Source organism: Trichoplusia ni, chromosome 1 (genome assembly GCF_003590095.1).
Source record: "Trichoplusia ni isolate ovarian cell line Hi5 chromosome 1, tn1, whole genome shotgun sequence".
Lineage (NCBI taxonomy): Eukaryota > Metazoa > Arthropoda > Insecta > Lepidoptera > Noctuidae > Trichoplusia > Trichoplusia ni.
In genome coordinates, this window is record NC_039478.1 from 23735579 (window position 1) to 23754346 (window position 18768).

Here is an 18768-nt window from a genome sequence, read left to right on the forward strand (position 1 = left end):
GTAATCTGTTGAAATTTTAATTAGTGAACAGAGAGACAGATAGAAAAAAAGCGGAGCCTCAGCAATACGGATCTTTTTTAAACTCTTTGGCTACATGACCCATAAAACTTGTTATCAAAAAAATATAATCTATGAGTCTCAGTCCAACTAACTACCGAAGAGCCACACTGTTTTAAGTGCTCACAAATTGTAAATTGAATCGGCGTCAAAGCTAAACAGTTTGGAAGTAACTCAGCCAGGACAACCTCAAGCCGCTTCAACGGGCGCTAAGTTCGAGTAACTAGTTCGGTCCTCACATAGACAAATCAAAACTTACGACTTGAAGCAATTGGTATTATATATCGGTCTCTTTGATTGCTATTCCTAGGAGAGAATAATTTTGATCTTCATAGCGTTTTGGTATCGATATTTCATTATTAGATGTATACATGTCTGAACTGTCATGAAGGTAGCCCTAAACTACGGTCAGTGAAGAAGTTATGAAGAAAAAGGAGCCATTGATTTATTATTTTGAGTTTGGTTTTCTTATTTTTATTCCTGTTATGTTATTATTTGTATCTCTATTCATTCATTGGCTAACTTCATGAGAAGAGACCCGATCGTTTTTAAAGGCGTGAACGGGGACACAGGTCCAACGTTCAGAGGCCTTCTTGAGAACTTTAATACACAATGTTATGGGGTGATCTACTAGGGATAATTCACCTCCGCTCTATGGGAAAACAGACATGAAGAATCCAAAATAGACGTATTCCTGCTATGTTATTATTATTAACAAGATTGAGCCTTCGCAGGCAAATCTGCTAATCAATTAGATTTGATTAAATCAATTAATTAGATCATTTATAGACAAAATTTCAAAACACAAACTTATTCTTTCTGTTTGCACAACAACATTTAATATACAACGTAGGTATCTGGAAATATTCAAAAGTCCATTTAAAGCTATTTAGAGAGCCATAATTCTACATAGAATACTAATTAGCGAACCACGGAATTAGCGTTTGGATTTGATGCCAGAAATTAGGTGATCTGTCAACATGGTAAAATGGCACTTTGCCTAGTGCCTGTCACCTGTCACCTGTCTCTGTCACTAGTTCTCTTCCATCTGGCACTCAACACATTAAACCTTTCCTAGCTGTTTATAGACAGATACAAATAAACGCGATTTTAAGCACATTTGGCGGACAAATTTGGATGACATTTCAAATATGGCACCTCCACTTTTTTGCTCTCAAAAAGTGAATATTATTGTTTTAAATGAGAAGCTTTAATTGGTCGTTCGAAATACACAATAGCATATTTAAATTTTAAAATGTTACCTTTTCTTAAAAGTAATTTCAAATAATGAATTGCCTAATTAAAAATGTAAACATTCCAACAAAGAGATCATGGAAACGAGAAAACAATGAAAAACTGCAAAATAAAACTGTAACTATTTTATTCATAAAGTAACTTCATAAAATATTAGAGAAATAATTTCTCATCTAAGACATGCCCAGTGCCAGACGTTAAGTAATTGTGTCTAAACGAATTAATTGCGGCTACACGCTGTGAGAAACTTATAAAAAAAGAGCTAAAAGTGTTTAAGAAACAATTTATAGCGCTGCCCTCTCTTGGGCGAGTGAGGTGACTTAATTATATGTATATATCTTTTTTAATAACTCCCGCAGTAAGGAATTTAATCCGTGTCGCGCGGGAGGTTTCACACATTCAAATCACATGCACAAATTCACCCAGACTCAGGACAAGCATTCGTGGATCACATAAATGCTTGTCCTACGCGCGAATCAAACCCGCGACACGTCGCGCCCAGTGGGTTTGGTGTAGTGACCGCAACCACTCAGCTGCTCTATCCGTGCAGTCTAATGAAACGAAATGTCATTTTTATATATTTGAGAGTTTTGTAATAACAACGCTAACGTCTGTGCAAAATTATCTACTTCATAAACATGTGCATTACATGAATGAGAAACATAAATCTTCTAAGTAGGAAAATTACAAATACGGGAAACTCAAGTACCGTTTTATAGATTTTCTAACATCTTAATAATTAACAAATGTGAATAAGCATAGCATATATATTACCCTAGCAATTTAAAACTTAAATTCAAAAGAGAAATACGTACTAGCTCTTTCCGCGTCAAAATAAAAATCAGAATAATGAGAAAAACTTAAACATTTTAGTGTTTTTAATCGTCATCAAATTATGTATTTTCGTATTCATTTTTTGGCAACACCTCATAGCCAAACATGTCTTCAGGGGCTTTATTTTGTCAGTGTACGGCTAAAGGCAAACAAATATGCTGGCTCTGAGGCTTTCGCAAATACGGCTGGCGAAATGTTTGCTTGCATACATTGCAAATACTAGTATACGTAGTGAGTGTTCAGCGTCTTGCAGCGATTGATAACATGCACTGCATCTGCGATTTACGTTCATATGTACCATTGGATGTCTATATTAATATTTTTTTTAAATGTTTTTTTTTGTTCATGTGATCCTCCTGTGGCGTAAATAATGGTTTTGATAGATAGTTATTTATAGTTACTCAATATTTTATTGTAGTCAATAACATCTTCGTGAAAAATCATGTCATTGTCTCATTTTCACTCTCTTTGCCACTGTTGAAAACACCATGTCATATTTCAGTTCTGTAACCATAATAGAATAGAGGTGAATATGGATAAAAAATATTTTGCGGTGTAAATAAAAACACAGTTTTATTTAAATTTTCTACCTTTAACTATAAAATATAAAGCATTTAATAAAATAATTGTATTAAAACATTTTTATACGTAAAACAACGCAAGCGTCTTCCCAAAATACTAATTTCTGTTCACCACTCGATCCACCCGCCCCGTTTTAGGCTACCTGAAAAACTACAATCTTTTTGCCTTCCTATAATGTTAATCTTAGCCTCAACGTAATTGAATTAACTCGCGCCGCTATCAATATAACAAAATACTAGTCCAACATTAATTAAGTTTGAAAAATGAGCGTTCGCTTAGCATAATATAGCCGGCTTTAAGTCCTGGCGGTCCGCTAATCACTGTAGCTGGGGTATCGAGGAGCGATCGGGGATACTTAATTATAATACTACTTAAATAATTTAAGTAGCCAGTAGTAACTTTAATGTTATTGCAAGATTGGCTTCAAGTTCACTGGACATTCCTCAAACCCCTTAAGATGGCGATATTTCTTCTTTCTCCTAGTTACCACTTCTAATTAATTTTGCTCTAGTTGGAAGACAGGCAATTGTTTCCTTGTTTATGTACAGACAAGTTTAAAATTTTACATAACTTTTTAATGGTAATGTACAAAGGTACCCTTTTGACTATATAGTTTTTCTCAAATACTTTTATATCTTTTTTTTAATTGGTTTGTCATGATAATTTTTTTGATAATATTTTAACACACCGTCTTTGCGTACGAGTACTTAAAACTTCCAGAGTATTAAGTATTAAGACTTTTAGCTGCGAGTTTAAGTAAAGTTTGTCATTTATTTCTAAGATAAACTCACCGCACTCAGTAATCAAATATTAGTTCACAAGGTGAGCTACTAGTTAAAAGCGCAGTGTTTACCACCTCATCGCAAGACCTGCATTTGAGAGAGAGAGAGAGAGATAGCGCTCTACATGCTCCATCGTGCCGTCTCGCTCTTACCTCAAGCAACGTTGACGTTCGGTTAACAAGTCCTATAAGTTTATCAGGTAGCGAGAGCGATTGCTCTCGAGGTGTTCCAAACTTACAGATTAATTAGCCAAAGCGTACGTTTCACAGCTCAAAATTACAAGTATATTGCACCAATAATGCGTCGTAAATTGTTCATGGTAAATCAGTGGTAAGTTTTCGTACGATGTTGTCTTACGTTTTTAATATTGCATGTTTTATCCATTGTATTTGTATACGATAGATTTGATTTGAAAGGAGAAAAGTTCTTATTCAAATTAATTGTTTTAATATTTGCAAAAAAAAACACATATATTAATTTGTGTGTCAATACAATTTGGTCTTCAGAAATCAGTAAACTGTTCATTTTCAATTACTTAAAAAAAAGTTTTCTTATAGTTATCTAAGCGTACCACATGATGTAAATGATTCAAACTGTATTAGTCTCTTTCACAAATTGAATATTCAAAATAAACTCGGCTCCAGTAAAAATATTAAAATATAGATAAGAAATTCCCAAATACAAGCAATATCTTCGGTATAAAACTGTAATCTCAAAAGCGTAGACTCAGCCAACATGTTTGCGGAATCCACTTATATTTACCAAGCGTCTAGTCTCACCTACTTGGAAATTAAGTCTAAACTTACAGTTAATAGTCACATTTTACTGACTTACTTCAGTAACGAGGAAACTGGTAAATTACTAAAGAGAAATTAGGAAATTTTGAATCGGAAAATACCAGTTGGATTAAAAAAAATAAAGTGTTAGGTTAGCCAGTTATTGGGGTAGACTTTATTCTACAAATCATCATCATCAGTGCCCTCCAAGATCCATGAAGGATGGTTGAGGTAGCTATGCTAATTCCACGGATTTTTCCACTTGCGCTGATGGCTGACAAGGCCTATTATTATAGCTCATAGATTCAACAATTTCATAATGCATCACTAACTAATTCGTTTAAGTCATCAATACGTATTGCAAGTCTAGTCAGAAAAAAAAATACATTGAACTAAATGGTATAAAAAATCGTCTTTAAAAACAGACTACTAAAACCTTCAGTGATGTCCTCATAAATACACAACTTAATAATTTAGAGGTTTGTCGTCCTTATTTCGTCCACATTTTTGTTCAGCCTAATTGGATATCGTCATGCCACCCCGATCCGCAGCAGACTCTTTGCCTAAATTAAAGCTGTCTGTGACACAATGAGGACTTTTAACCCCGTGATGGCTATTTTAATTAATCCATACTAATATATAAAGCTGAAGAGTTTGTTTGTTTGTTTGAACGCGTGACTAATAGGAGCGAAGATACAATGGAAAATGTGGAAAAAGCAGGGCAAGTATAAATCCTAACTTATGTATATCTTCTAACCGCGCGGACGAAGTCGCGGGCAACATCTAGTTATTAATAATCTCCGGGTCGTCGTAGCGTTTTTAGAGACAAAGAACAGATCTTTAATCATACTCCAGCAGAGAAACAGATCCATAATGAAGGTATACCTTAAAAAAATCGATTCGAAAGAATTTACATTTCAAGCTATTTTCCGGTGCGGATAAAAAAATATCTGTCTATCAATGTCTTTTTGTTCTTCTCATGCAAATGTTCACGTTCTGATGACCGCTATGTTCCAAGCAAGCAACTCCCATTCAGTCTTGGAGATTAACTTGTTTTTTAACCATAGTATAAAGGTAAAAACGAAACCCTGTTTCTAACGCTCCATTGCCCGAGAATTGACTAGTTTTTTAGAGTTCCTTACCTAATGGGTAAAAACGGAACGATATTTTTGAGGTTACGCAGTTTGTTCGTCTAGCCGTCCAAGACCATCTGATCGTCATTCTGTATGTCTGTCCGACTGTCCGGATATTTCCACTTGTCAACGGCTTTAGAATTGATATAATTGACATAATAGTTCCTAGACCTTCTTTGTACTAACCGTTCCAGGAATATGTAGGCGTTACCTTCATAACCGATTCCGAGTAACACAGGCCTAGTCGTTACTAAATATCGATCTCAGATCTAAGCTCCTCAGTGTCTTAGTGTGGAAACCCACCAGGACTTGCCAGAATATCGTAGTATTTCAGATTATAGTTACATCACATATGTAGGTATATCTACATGCATGTTACACTGTTCCATTGTTAATGTACCTCGAAATTCATTAATAATTACAAAGCTTAGATTCAGGGCAATATATACATGTATGTACTGGAGTATGTAGTATATTTTGACTGAAGTGAGGTGAATCGGATAACATTGAAATTAAATATCAGTAAATATACTTAACAACTTAAAACCTAAGTCTGGACCTGAATTTGCGACTCCTGGCTATACGCGCCAATCGCTTTACCAACTAAACTATATGTCAAAGGTAAATTTGCATTTCTTTGCTTTGATTGTTTTTTGTTCTATTTCCAAACCTCTAGCCAAAGGGGTGAAATGCTGTTGAGAAGCTACATTATCCCCGCTGAACATAGGCTATAATTTATTTAAAAAATATTAGGGTTCCGTAAGAAAATTACGATATTGTAACCCAAGGTGTCAAACTTATATCTTCTAACTAAGCGGACGAAGTCGCGGGCATCTGCTAGTATATAACATTTTTAAAAGAAAAAATGTTCTGAATTTAATTTATTTTTTTAACAAAGCGAATTGCGAAAAGCTTACTTTTCCGTTTGGCAAACAAACATGCATTGGTTTCGCAATGAGTACAACTTACGAGTAACGTTACTTTTATGCTTAAGGTACCCTCTCCTAAACATCAAGCTTATTCAGTTGAAGGCAAAAATAAATTACATTCCTAGTCGTCTAGCCTGTAGTTATTGCAAAAAAGCTTACTAGACTTATAGAACTTACCTCCAAAGAATAAAAAGCAACTGTCTTGTGTTACAGGCCGCTTTACAGTGTCTTTCGTTTTCCTTGTTAATTTAATGATTGCATCTTGCCGTCGAAAATGATGTATAAATTGTCTAGCACTCTCAATTTGTGTTGGCTTGTGCTTTAATTGACGTTGAGTGAATCTTGTAGACAAATGTGTTTCGATTAGAGCCGTGCTACCGCATTTTACTAAGCACATTTTCTTTTCTCCTTTTCATTGTTGTTCTTTATCTTCGGAGGCAAATAACTCTGTTTTAATTTTTACTACAATTATTCAAGCTTTAAGTGGTTAACAAATCTTTCCACAACCTGTTACTTCAGCATTTCGTCACATGATTTTTATTGGAAAAATACCGCCTACACATATAATAATGAGCTCATTATAAAAAAAAAAAATTATTAGCTAATTTCTTGAGATAATTTGAAACGGTATAACAAAAAAACAAACTGAAAATGAAACTTAATTGACACAGGAAAGAACACTATTCTAAGTGACATTTAAAATTATAAGGAAGTCACTTTATCTAACAATTTATGCACTGCGCCCAACAATTTATAATATTTATACATTTTTAATTATCCTTTGACTATTAAACTTGAGTGGAAACAAAATTCATTTACCATTTCATAATTGTGCTCTTGCAGCGAAACAATTACATTTGCAGTCTTTGAGTGTTCAGCAAAGCTGAAGTTTCTGTGTACTAGTCTCCTAGTCTCCTTAGTTACGCAAAACTACTTAGAAAACAATAAACAAGCAACAATAACTCTAAGTGAACAGTTGAACACTGAGATTTTAATTCTTATAACGATTTAAGTTTTAAACAGAATGTAAAAGTTGGGAACCTTAACTTTCTTGTAAAGAGGTTATTTAGTCGTTTTCTTTTATTTAAATTGATTTAAGGTTTTCGTCCTTAAAGGGTGCGACGGGAACTTATTTTTAAAGTTGTTTGTCACCGGATTTTATCACATGAACCGGAATAGACAATTGAAATATTCACAACTAATTTATTTACTCCCGAAAACTAAATTACAATTGATATATCTACGTGTCGCCATTTTGGATCCTGAAACTGACAGATATAACTGTTAATAAAGGGTTCAGTATTAACTTATCAAGTCATTGTTCATAACGATACTGGTAACCACTGAAAAACATACATCTTTTATGTGTATTTTTTTAAATAAACCATCCACCAACATTTAATAAACAAACCATCATAATAATTTACATTATTTCATATAACAATTAAGAAGGTAATATTTTAATTATGATCGAAATAACCATTTAAATTTGACATTTTCACATTAAAATCGCTTAATATTCGTATTTGTCCGTCGAATGTCAATCGCATTATATCGTGAAATAAGCTTACATGAGATTCAAATTAATTAAAATTAATAATCCCATAAAACCGATATCATAATGACAATATTAAACTGTTTGGAACTGATACTTTACGCATTATGTTTATGGTTGTTACTAATAATTATTGATTATTTACAATTTTACAGAGTCAAATATTTACAAGTTAAAAAACAAAAAAATATTAAATTAAAGCATCAAAAAATTCATCGGCATCGCTGCCGGCTGGGAGTGTGCCCAAAAGGCTGGCAGCATTGCCACGTTGATATTATTGATTAATAAATATATATTTTGTTTTTCACTGATAAATAAAAGTAAATCAAAAATGCGGACGTCGTTTTAAAATAAAGAATAGTACAGCGTTTTTTGTTCGCATATATTTCGTGTGGGCTCAATTCGTACCTTTTTGTCCTATTATCGTAGCACTGACGCAAACTTTTCCTTTTAAAATCCGAGTTTAAGACAAATATCATTACCAGTTCTGTTAGTCTGGGCACAGTTAGCTGCTGATACAATGTAACAGAGCTAACTCAATAGGTCTGTGCGCTGTGGCTTTGCCTTTTCCAGTCCATTTTGCATCAAATTTGACTCTACAGCTCTACAATCCAATGACTGCTATTTGCTTTTTGTATGGGTATACGTAGATGGCGAAACTATTCTGTTACTGTGGCAGTATAGCTTCATTTAATAAACAAATAATGTTATATGAAATTAAAATTGTTATATTTTGGTCTCACAGTCTAACTGTTTGTTCCGTTTTGCGAACCACTTTTAGTTCATCAGAATTTATGTTTTGTGGTTATTCCAGACTTCTTTGTTTCAAATACTTACCTTTGTAACACGTCCTGCAACTACTATAAGAGTCTTTTTGGGTAACCACCATTTGACGGTTGTCAAACTACCCCCCCCCCCCAATTATAATATATATCTTCCTTAATAAGAGACAGAAGAACAATTCGCATAATTCCTATTTCTCCGAGTTATTGCATAGCAGTAGGTCCTGCCCTCATTAAATGCTGTCATTTTATTGAAAATAATTAAAAGGTGATCTAGTAAGGCGGACTGTTGTATTGTCCGTTTTTAAACTCCCATTAATAATTATCCAGCGTCCGGAGAAAACGCGTTTATATTGAAAATTCTTGACTTAGATGCACGTAATTAAAATGTTCGTACGAGGATGGTTTCTCAAAATAAAATGCGAAAAACATTTTTCTATTTATAAATGACTTTTATTATTGCTGTTTCACGCGGTTTCGAACGCGTTGTACCCCGTCTCGAGGTATTTTTTCGGCCTACTCCTTAAGAATCATTATCATTTCCATATTTTCTCACCGTTTACACTTTTCCTGGACTGCTACAAATATTTTAGGACTTAAATAAGCCAAATCGGATCTGTTCGGAGTTTTAGGGAAAGCAAGGACCAGTAATTCATTTTACGGTTAAATCAGTTCCTCAAAATTGGTTCGTCGGTTTGAGGTAACAAATAGATGTAAAAAATTTACAGCTGAATTGAGAAACTAGAAAAAAATTGTCGTATAGACTGAAAGACGATTGACCGATTTTTATTCCTTTCTGGTGTAATTTTGATTTATTAACCGATGGTTTTGAATTACACATCATTGTTTTAGCAAAAGTATTTTTTTTTTATTTAAGAATCATAAAATATTTTTTTTATGTATTTTGCTGATGCGAATTATATAAATTAGATCGAAATTTATACACAAATATGTAGTAAATGCGAAACGATTTGCGAATGTTAAGGTTACAACTTGCATTATTCTGATACAATATCTGCGATGTTCTATTACTGATAAAACACAGCCTTAAAAAAATAGATTGTTCACATTGATAGTAAAATTACAAGATTTTTTTTCTAGTAGCACGTCTGGCAATCATGATGTTAATTATAAATCAAAAAGATATTTTATAAATGCTCTCGCGAAAAACATAGATTGCGAATGAATTATCTTGCTTATCTATCCAATGTAGATGAAACTCTTTATCATCTTCTCATAATCTTTTATACCTGTACAGTCACCGACAAAAGTTAATTACAGCAATTAAAACATTATTATTCAGTAAAGTATGAGTATCCAAGTACATATGTATACTACCTATATGAAAAACAAATTGTGTTTACGGTCTTCTTTTTAAGACTGTACTCTTACATCTGAGTCTACTGACTTCTTCGAAAGACCGTTCTTTTACATCTGACTCCTACTGTCTGCAAATTGAATATACGTACTAAGAAAATAATCATGATGGTGTATTCAACAGGAATATGTGGAACGTATGGCGCACGGTGCTGGAGGAGAACGAGAAGCTGGCGCGCGCCCGCCTCGCCGCTGTCGAGGTCTTCCAGCAACAGATCGCCGACGAAGCCAAGTTCCTCAGGCAGCACAAACTGAACGTCGCTAAGAAGGTTTGTTAAACTTTTTGACCTACTCATTCTGGAAGCTCAGCTATCTGGCGCCCCTAAAATACTTTTTTCTTTCATTCAAGTAGGTTTTTTTAAGGCACTTTTGAAACGTAAATGTTAATGACTCAAGTGCGGTTCCTAATTGACATTTTTATGGCAAAGAATCGACAAGCAATTACTAAAACTTCGTAAAGTGGAAGTTATAAAAAGATTAAATATACAGAGTATGAGTAATGCTCTGTGAGCTCAAACCAAAATGCTGAGTGGTGATGCTAACTTATTGCTATATGCTAGTCTTATGAGCTTTTGCGCAATAGGAATTGCTGAAAAACCAGACAAATTTGCCGTCGCAGTTCACAGATCGCTTGAATGTTGTGAATTGTTGCACCGTTGTTATTAAAAGGTAGGGATTGTCAAGGGATATAGGTTTGATCAAAGCATTTGTGTGAGTACTTGTTCTTAATCTGTGTATCATAATATATCTGACTATCTACTGCATGTGACTTGAATGTTTCTAGAACCCTTGCGACACATGACGTACTAAATTTCCTAATTCTTTACGGTGCAAACAAACTTTTCTTTTTAATAATAGGTTTAGAACGTCTTTTAAAACAAAGCAGCAATTTGAATCATATAATTACTCATTTCCTTAGCTTTGGTATAAAAGTGCAATAATCGTTGTTAAAAACTTCCTCGTTGGGAATGCGCGCGACGTGCGCTGGGCTCCTTTTATGTGGGTCATGTTAACAGCAAGTACTAGCAACTACGACGCCTTTGTTTTCGAAATAAAAACGCTATTGTCGCCACTAAAAAGCATGTTTAGTAATGAAAAGTTCCACAAATATATATATAGGTATATATGTTGCATCTGATTATCGGTGTGATGAGTGCTTGGTCACAAGTAAAATTGGTTTGAAAATTTAAATGTATCAAGAGATTTTAATGGACTTGCTTGAAGAAATTTACCTCTATTTACACATTGGCAAAAGTAAAATATTGTTAACATTAGCAAGCTAGCATAATAAGGGTTGTAAAACATATCATTAATGTGATTAAGCATAAAATTTATAACAAAAAAACCATTCCTTTCCTTACCTATAAATATTTTGTTTAATTAACCACGCAAAGCGAGTCCCTCATAGTAAGCTTCTTACATCTATCATTTTCTTGCCAAGAATTAAAGCAAGAAACTCATTAAAACAACCACCAGTACACAATCCGTCAAACAGTTACCAATATGAAGTGTTTCGGTCGCTAATAAGCAAGAAAACATTTCGCAGAATGTTTAAGACGCCAAATAATACGCATACATACAAGACATTCTCATAAATTAAATGAAAGTACAAAATTGCGGTAATCATTTATTTATTCTGTGCCACTAATATTCATACTAAATTACATGAAAACTTGTCCTTGTTCCATTTTCCTGTCTAACTACAACCACTATCACACTATGCTGTCAAAAAAGCCTTCTTTTGTCTCGCGACAAAGTGCTGCAAATCTCCAATTAGGCGCCATCTTTTACTCGACGTCTTGAAAAGTTGTAACCAGATGCAATTCATCGCTTTTTAGGTTAACACGAAATTCCGCGCAGTGGTCGTCCGGCCTTATTTTCGTCAGTATAATGCATTCTTTTTTAGCCGTCAACAACACTTTTGATGCAATCTACCACAGTGCATTATTCTAAGTGCAAATACTAAGCAGGCGGTCAATTTTACGGTTTACCGCCGTACTCCAGCACTTTGCAGCGGCACTTCCCAGCTATCTTCCTGACGAGCACTCTCATCACTCTTAAGTACATTTTGTATACTTTCTTAATCCGATATTTGTTCATTACGATGTTTATTCCGACGTGGTACTTCATTGTTTTGTTATGACGTGGTGGTGACCGGAAAATTTTCTTGATACTGAAGGGTGCAAGCGTCTGCGGCGACCTTGAGTTAGTATACAAATATGATTAAAATTTAAGAACTTGTGACGCGGTCTCACTGGTAGGGCTGTCCGGACACTAAAGTGAAACAAATATAAATTGGTTTGTATAATAAAACAGACATTTGTTATAATATTGTAACTTTAATGAAATGTCAGGCGAACTGCATTTTACTTTACATACAAAGACAGCAATATTATAAGTTTTCAAGTAAGATTTTTCAAAGGAGCACTGTGTTACACATTGTCATGTCATTGTATTTTATATCTCCGTTTGCCGCCGTGACGTCGCTCGTTGTTTCTTACTACAAAGGGAAGCTGTCAAAGAGTTGGCGTTGCAAATATAATGATGCGTGCGCTCTCCGCACTCCGGATGAACTCGTACAATCAATTTAATGTCGCCTTTGTTACGTGTCAAATGCAATACACGTCTCACATAGAACACAAAGCTGTTTGCAGCTGACATTTATGAAAAATACTCAGCACCTTTGTATTACAGAGAAAACAAGTCTGACGAAGAATTCATTTAATATTATAAATGTAGGTTCGTTTGGATGTTTGTTACTCTTTCACGCAAAAACTACTACACAGATTGAAACCAAACTTAGTACACAGATAGTTTATAACCTGGATTAATAGATAGGTTAGTTTTTATCCCCAATTTTTTAATCCCGTGGCATAATTTCCGATTTTGTACCCACTTACCGCTGACAGCAGTTAGTATACAATGAAAATGTGCTCTGAATTGGGAACATGATGATTGAAATACTTTTGTTTAGCGGCCCTCAATTATTTCTAAATGCAACTGTCTTTTGTCTCTTTCCTTCGTTGAAGCGAGATAGCGCAATATAGTGGTGTCTCGCTTCCACAACCACAAATCTTATTCTAAAAGAACGTTTTAATGAGAGCCTGTATCTTATGCTAAATTACTATAAGTACTTTCGAATTGATCTGTTCTGGTAGAAACGGAACTAAATCCGTGTATACAAGGAAAGTGTGAAACTATTCTCTAGTTTCAGCTGGCCAGAGACCGCTTCAATGAAAAAGATTAAAACACGTTTGCTTTCAATGATTTTTGTTTCAAAACTGTCGGAAAAAAAAACATGAAACGCTCAAAAGCAGACATATTTTAAAACACTTTCTTGTATTCCTATAGTTCGTCGTTATCATCATTTCCCTTAAGAGTGCACGCTACAAAAGGCTCACCCACTCCATCCTTTTCCTCTTCCTGCATTCGTTACACGTGCCCAATGTTTTAAGAATTCTTTAAATTATTAGTTGATTGTGTTTGTTGAGGCATACATTACTGCGCGTACATTTTAAAGCAGGCATTTGAAGACGTGGATATTTTCGATTGGCGTGCATGAAATGTATTCCGGGGTTATTAAGGGACTAATGTTCTGTATCGGGTAGTTATAATATTGAGCAGCTCTATTAGTCAGGTTTTATCGTGAAAAAGTGTGCATTTTCGGCACAGGAAAAAATGTCAATGGTTTTTTTTATTCTACTTGCCAGCGTAATGATCTTTTTATTCTTATAAAATAAACCTTGCTTTATAGCATTCAAAATTGGAAATAAATATTCCATGACCATAAACAAACATTTTGATTTTCAATTTATTCCCTCGTAGTGGTATTGTTCTTACCTCCAATTTAAATTCCCTTACCTTCTACATATACATAAGTATATTTTCAAACGTCAGCTATAGAAATGATAACTTTTCAGTTCATTGAAAACTAGCTAGTTAAAAGAAGACTATTTTCAACGGATTGTTAATTACAGTGAAACTTGACAACTTTTTCTATAAGTATTTAGAAATAGGTTGAAGTAATTATCTTGTTCAAGTAATTTCTACGCTTGATGTAGATGTCAATAAACAAAGTCTGATTTACAAACTTTCAATGTCGTTTGACTTTATAATGTTGATGTTCAGTATATTGTAGGGTTCTCTAACCAAATTTTAGAAACGAGACTCTATTACTAGGGCGCCGCTGTCAGATCGTGTTATCGTCCTAATAATAAGTATTCAATGGAACTGGCATGCCATGAACATGGCAATTGAAATTCTCACGAATGATCTCATTTCTGCATACAATTTAAGTATGATGGATGTCGAATTTCTTTCACACATTACATTTTTCTTCAGCCTAATTGTACGGAATGCTGGTTTCCTATATTTTTTTTGTTTGTTCCAGTGCACGGACTCCCTCGCGCAGGCTCACAAGGAGCTGCAGCTGACCGTGCTGGACGTGGACAAGACCAAGAAGCTGTACTTCGATGAGGAGCATACTGCCCACGACGTCCGTGATAAAGCCAAGGACATTGAGGAGAAGTAAGCAGCTTTGTCTTTCTAGACTGAAGCGTAAGAAGAGACGACAACAACTGTGGCTTATTAAGATAATTCAGCAGTATAACAAAAGCTTCACGTAATATGAGTATTGCCATCTTTGTCTATCAAACATTAATGACGTAATTTCATCTCGCATCTTTTAGCGCGTTTCGTAAACCCAATCCCTGTTATTCGCGCACCTGTACCTTTAAGAAACTAAAATTATACTTCCCTCAATGGTATGCATAGTTCGCATATGCACACGACAGTTTCAAAGAAGCTTTTAGTATTAAACATGTACACAGTTTCCAGAAATTGCCTGAGATTATTGGATTGCCAAAAATAGCACATACCGTCTCGCAAAAAGCGCACTATTTTGCAAGATTAATGGACTTCGAATTCCGGAGCCCTTTGAACTATGCGTCAAACAATAAAATACGCCAATGAAAAGGTAGTTTCCATTTTGCATCGAGACCGGTATCAATATGGAGCGTGACGTCAAACTCAAAGCGAGAACTAACGAGTTTTATCAAAGAGCTAGCTTTGATGACAGTGATACATTGGACGCTGTTTTTAAACCCCTGACGCGAAAAGAGGCGTGTTATTAGTTTTACCGTTGAGTGTGTCTGTCTATCGCACCGTAGCCATTAAATTGGAGAATCGATTTAGATGCGGTTTTTATTAAAGAAGTTTTTCTTTTGATTGTTCTTAGACATAGTCTGCCAATATCGGTTCAGCCACTAGCTTGACCGCTAAGTGTGTCTATCCGAATCCCCGTAGCTTCTAAACGAGTGAACCGATTTTAAGGCAGTTTGTTTCTTGACGTACAAGTAAATACGACACGTCTAAAAACCTTTTGTAATGTTGCTGTATACTTTTTATAATTCACTCTAATTGTGTACTCAATTACTAACAAGAATGTTAAAAATAATTGGTTAAGACAGGTTAACAAGTTGTTAACTTATAAAACAAATTTCGTACCGCTTAGACTTTGAAAGTTCTCCAAAGTTTCTGTAACAAGTCTGTTGCAGTCAGCGGCTTAAAATACATGTCGGAATATATGAAAATACGGCAAACAGCTCCGGTTAAGGTTGTCGTATCCACGACATCCTGAACCGGAGCCGAACCTTATACCTTATAAAGTATAATATAAAACGGGAGATCGGTGCAACTACTTGATAAAGCTCTTATTCAATACTAGCTGTTGCCCGCGACTTCATCCGCGTGGTCAGAAGATATAAGTTTGGATTTTTTAAACGGTAGCCCTCGAAGATATTATCCTTGTATATTCCACATTTTCCATTGTATCTTCGCTCCTATTAGTCGCAGTGTGATCGTATATAGTCTAAAACCTTCCTCGATGAATGGTCTATTCAGCACAGAAGAGAAGAAGATTTTTCAATTTGAACCAGTAGATCCTGAGATTAGCGGGTTCAAACAAACAAACAAACTCTTCAGCTTTATATATTAAAGTATAGATTCCACTTTTCTTGTTGGATACTCGTTTATTGTGCACTTAAACTTTTTGTTTCATCCATTTTATCGTCGGACAAGGTTTATATGTTTTATGAAAGAGCATCCCGTTAGTATAAAATAATTCAGTACCGGGTTACAAAATCGATGTCACAGTTACCTTGTTTTTCCTGAAACTCCAATTTTGTGCAATTTCATATTCGTTGGGGTAGCACGTCCGTGTATTTGCAATCTTTTATAAAATTCATGAGAGTTCGTTCGTAAATGGCAAAGCGACATTGATATGATTGACGGTATATTGCACTAATGTGTAATGTAATGGGACAGCGATTTGTTTCGCTTTTGTTTATAATCTGACGATCGTTTTACTGAAATCTTCTTCTTTTAATATATAAAATTCCCGTGTCACGATGTTAGTTACCGTACTCCCCCGAAACGGCTTTACCGAATTTTACCAAACTTTTATATGCGTATTCAGTAGGTCTGAGAATCGGCAACTATCTATTTTTCATAACCCTAAGTGATCAGGGTTCTCCACCCTTAATATTTTGTCTCCACTGTGATCATCAACTGTTAGGCAGTACGTAGTTCGCCAGGAAATCATCTTCATCGTCCTAGCCTTTTCCCAACAATAGAGGGGTCGGCTTCCAGTCTAACTGGATTCAGCTGCCAGTGTTTTACAAGGAGCGACTGCCTATCAGACCTCCTCAACCCAGTAACCTGGGCACCACGTTATCCTTTAGTTAGACTGGTTGTCAGACTTTCTAGCTTCTGACTTCCCGTAACGACTGTAAAGGATGTATAAATAACAGCAGGAACCCACAGTTTAACGTGCCTTCCATTAGACACAAAATATCTGGTAGGTACCTACTGAAGTTTAAACTAATAATTCGGTAAAAACATCTTCAACAATAGCTTCATCAGTCAAAAAGTCACTATTGTACCATTTCAAAAACCATTAAATTGGATGTCGACATTGTTTCGTACAACAGGTTCATATCGTACGGGGAGCAAAACAATACACAACCGCATTCTCTTTTGTACTTGAATCAGGTGCAAGTGCACTCAAATGTTTGTATGAACATAGTTAGGGATGCTCTTATTGATTTCTTCGTGTGACCTTCCCGTTGCGCCACTGCAAATGGATAGGAGCCAAAATTCGTAAATAATGGTCCAAGCGAAGTAAAACTAATACCATTGTTGCCATTCGTTCATAGTTTAGAAATGGTTCAACTCCAGAAACAATGTATTGCAATATGAAACATAATTGTTGACCATTTTGTCGTGTTTAGTACTCAGAGAATAGTGGGAGCCTTAATGCAGTTTTAACGGCGCTTACGCAGTCTCTACAATGAACAGTGCGCGTGAGCAGAAAACGTTTAGAGGAGAATAGATTTTAAAGTAAATACATCTTCGAGAGATTAAAAACAATCATAAGGTTTTCCTGATTGCGCAATGCATAGATAGACAACAACGAAAGGAAATGTTCTGCGACTTTCGACCTTCGGCCTAACCAGATTTCGGAAGTTAGTTCTAAAGTAACGCAAACTAATTTGCAAGCTTCTATTATGACTGTTCCAGTCAGTATCCAAAATTGTATTTATGATAAGTTGAACCACATAAGTACTCACATAATGCAGTATAGTATTCGCAGTTTTTAAATTTTTGTTATTGACTGTCATCTGTCACAGGCTGAAGAAGAAGAAGGGCTCCTTCTTCCAATCAATAACGTCGCTGCAGAAGAACAGCGCGAAGGTTTCGTCTCGCCGTGACCAGCTCGAGGAGAAGTCCACCGGAGCCAGGAACGATTACCTGCTCAGCATTGCTGCAGCTAACGCCCACCAGGTCAGATCCTACGGGGACTAATAAAACAAAAACTATGACTAGACTTGGAGCCATATTTCTTGGACTTACTTTGTAGCCCTTTGGGTGCAAAACCTTGTATTGATGTAATCCTTTGTTTAATTTGATAAAATTATTTACAAGAGTTTATTTAGAAATAAGAACAATATTTTCTTTCTTAGTGTTCTATTTTATCAATAAGCAAGAAGGCTTTATGCCTTTAAACATAAAACAGTCCTCGTAACATAGCTGCTTTTATTTCTATGACGAATTTCAACTTCATAACCACTTTTATAAACAACGAGACATCTAATCTTAATCGAAATCCAAATATATTCACAACCACGATTTAATCTTCCACCTACAGACTCGCTACTTCCTGGTCGAGCTCCAAAACTGCATGATGGGCATGGAAGCTGCCGTCTATGAGAAAGTCTCTGAATTCCTCACCCTGATGGGTCGCACTGAGCTGCTGACGTGCTCCGCCACGCAGCACTCGTTCGGCAAGATCCGCGACCAGGCGCAGCAGCTGACGCGCGAGTACAATCTCCAGTGCCTGTACTTGTACTACCCGGTACTGAAGCAGCATATCCAGGTACGTAATCTTCACTTCTCTTCTACAGTAAGAGAGACAAGACCTGTTTGTAGCCAAACTGAGGAGAACAAAGTCTTTGGTGACTAGTGACGAATAGAAGTATGATGATGATAGGGTTATCAAATAAATATTCATATCGATCAAATAGTTTATTGTTACTCAAGAGTGATATCTACATCTAAATTGGGAAAATCAAACTCTGACTAGTCTTGAACAAAAATCGAATGCTGCCTATGAATCTACGTGCACATTTCGGCGTCTTCTGCCATTCTT

At 35.4% G+C, this 18768-nt stretch overlaps 1 protein-coding gene across 1 annotated transcript in view; it reads left to right on the forward strand.

The window, feature by feature from the left end:
* Nucleotides 1-18768, forward strand: part of LOC113500050 (F-BAR and double SH3 domains protein 2) — a 106260-nt gene that overhangs the window by 70641 nt on the left and 16851 nt on the right. The window contains exons 4-7 of the mRNA XM_026880715.1: nucleotides 10186-10330; nucleotides 14452-14588; nucleotides 17750-17903; nucleotides 18268-18495. Coding sequence (XP_026736516.1) covers nucleotides 10186-10330; nucleotides 14452-14588; nucleotides 17750-17903; nucleotides 18268-18495 — 664 coding nt within the window. The remainder of the gene's footprint in view (nucleotides 1-10185; nucleotides 10331-14451; nucleotides 14589-17749; nucleotides 17904-18267; nucleotides 18496-18768) is intronic.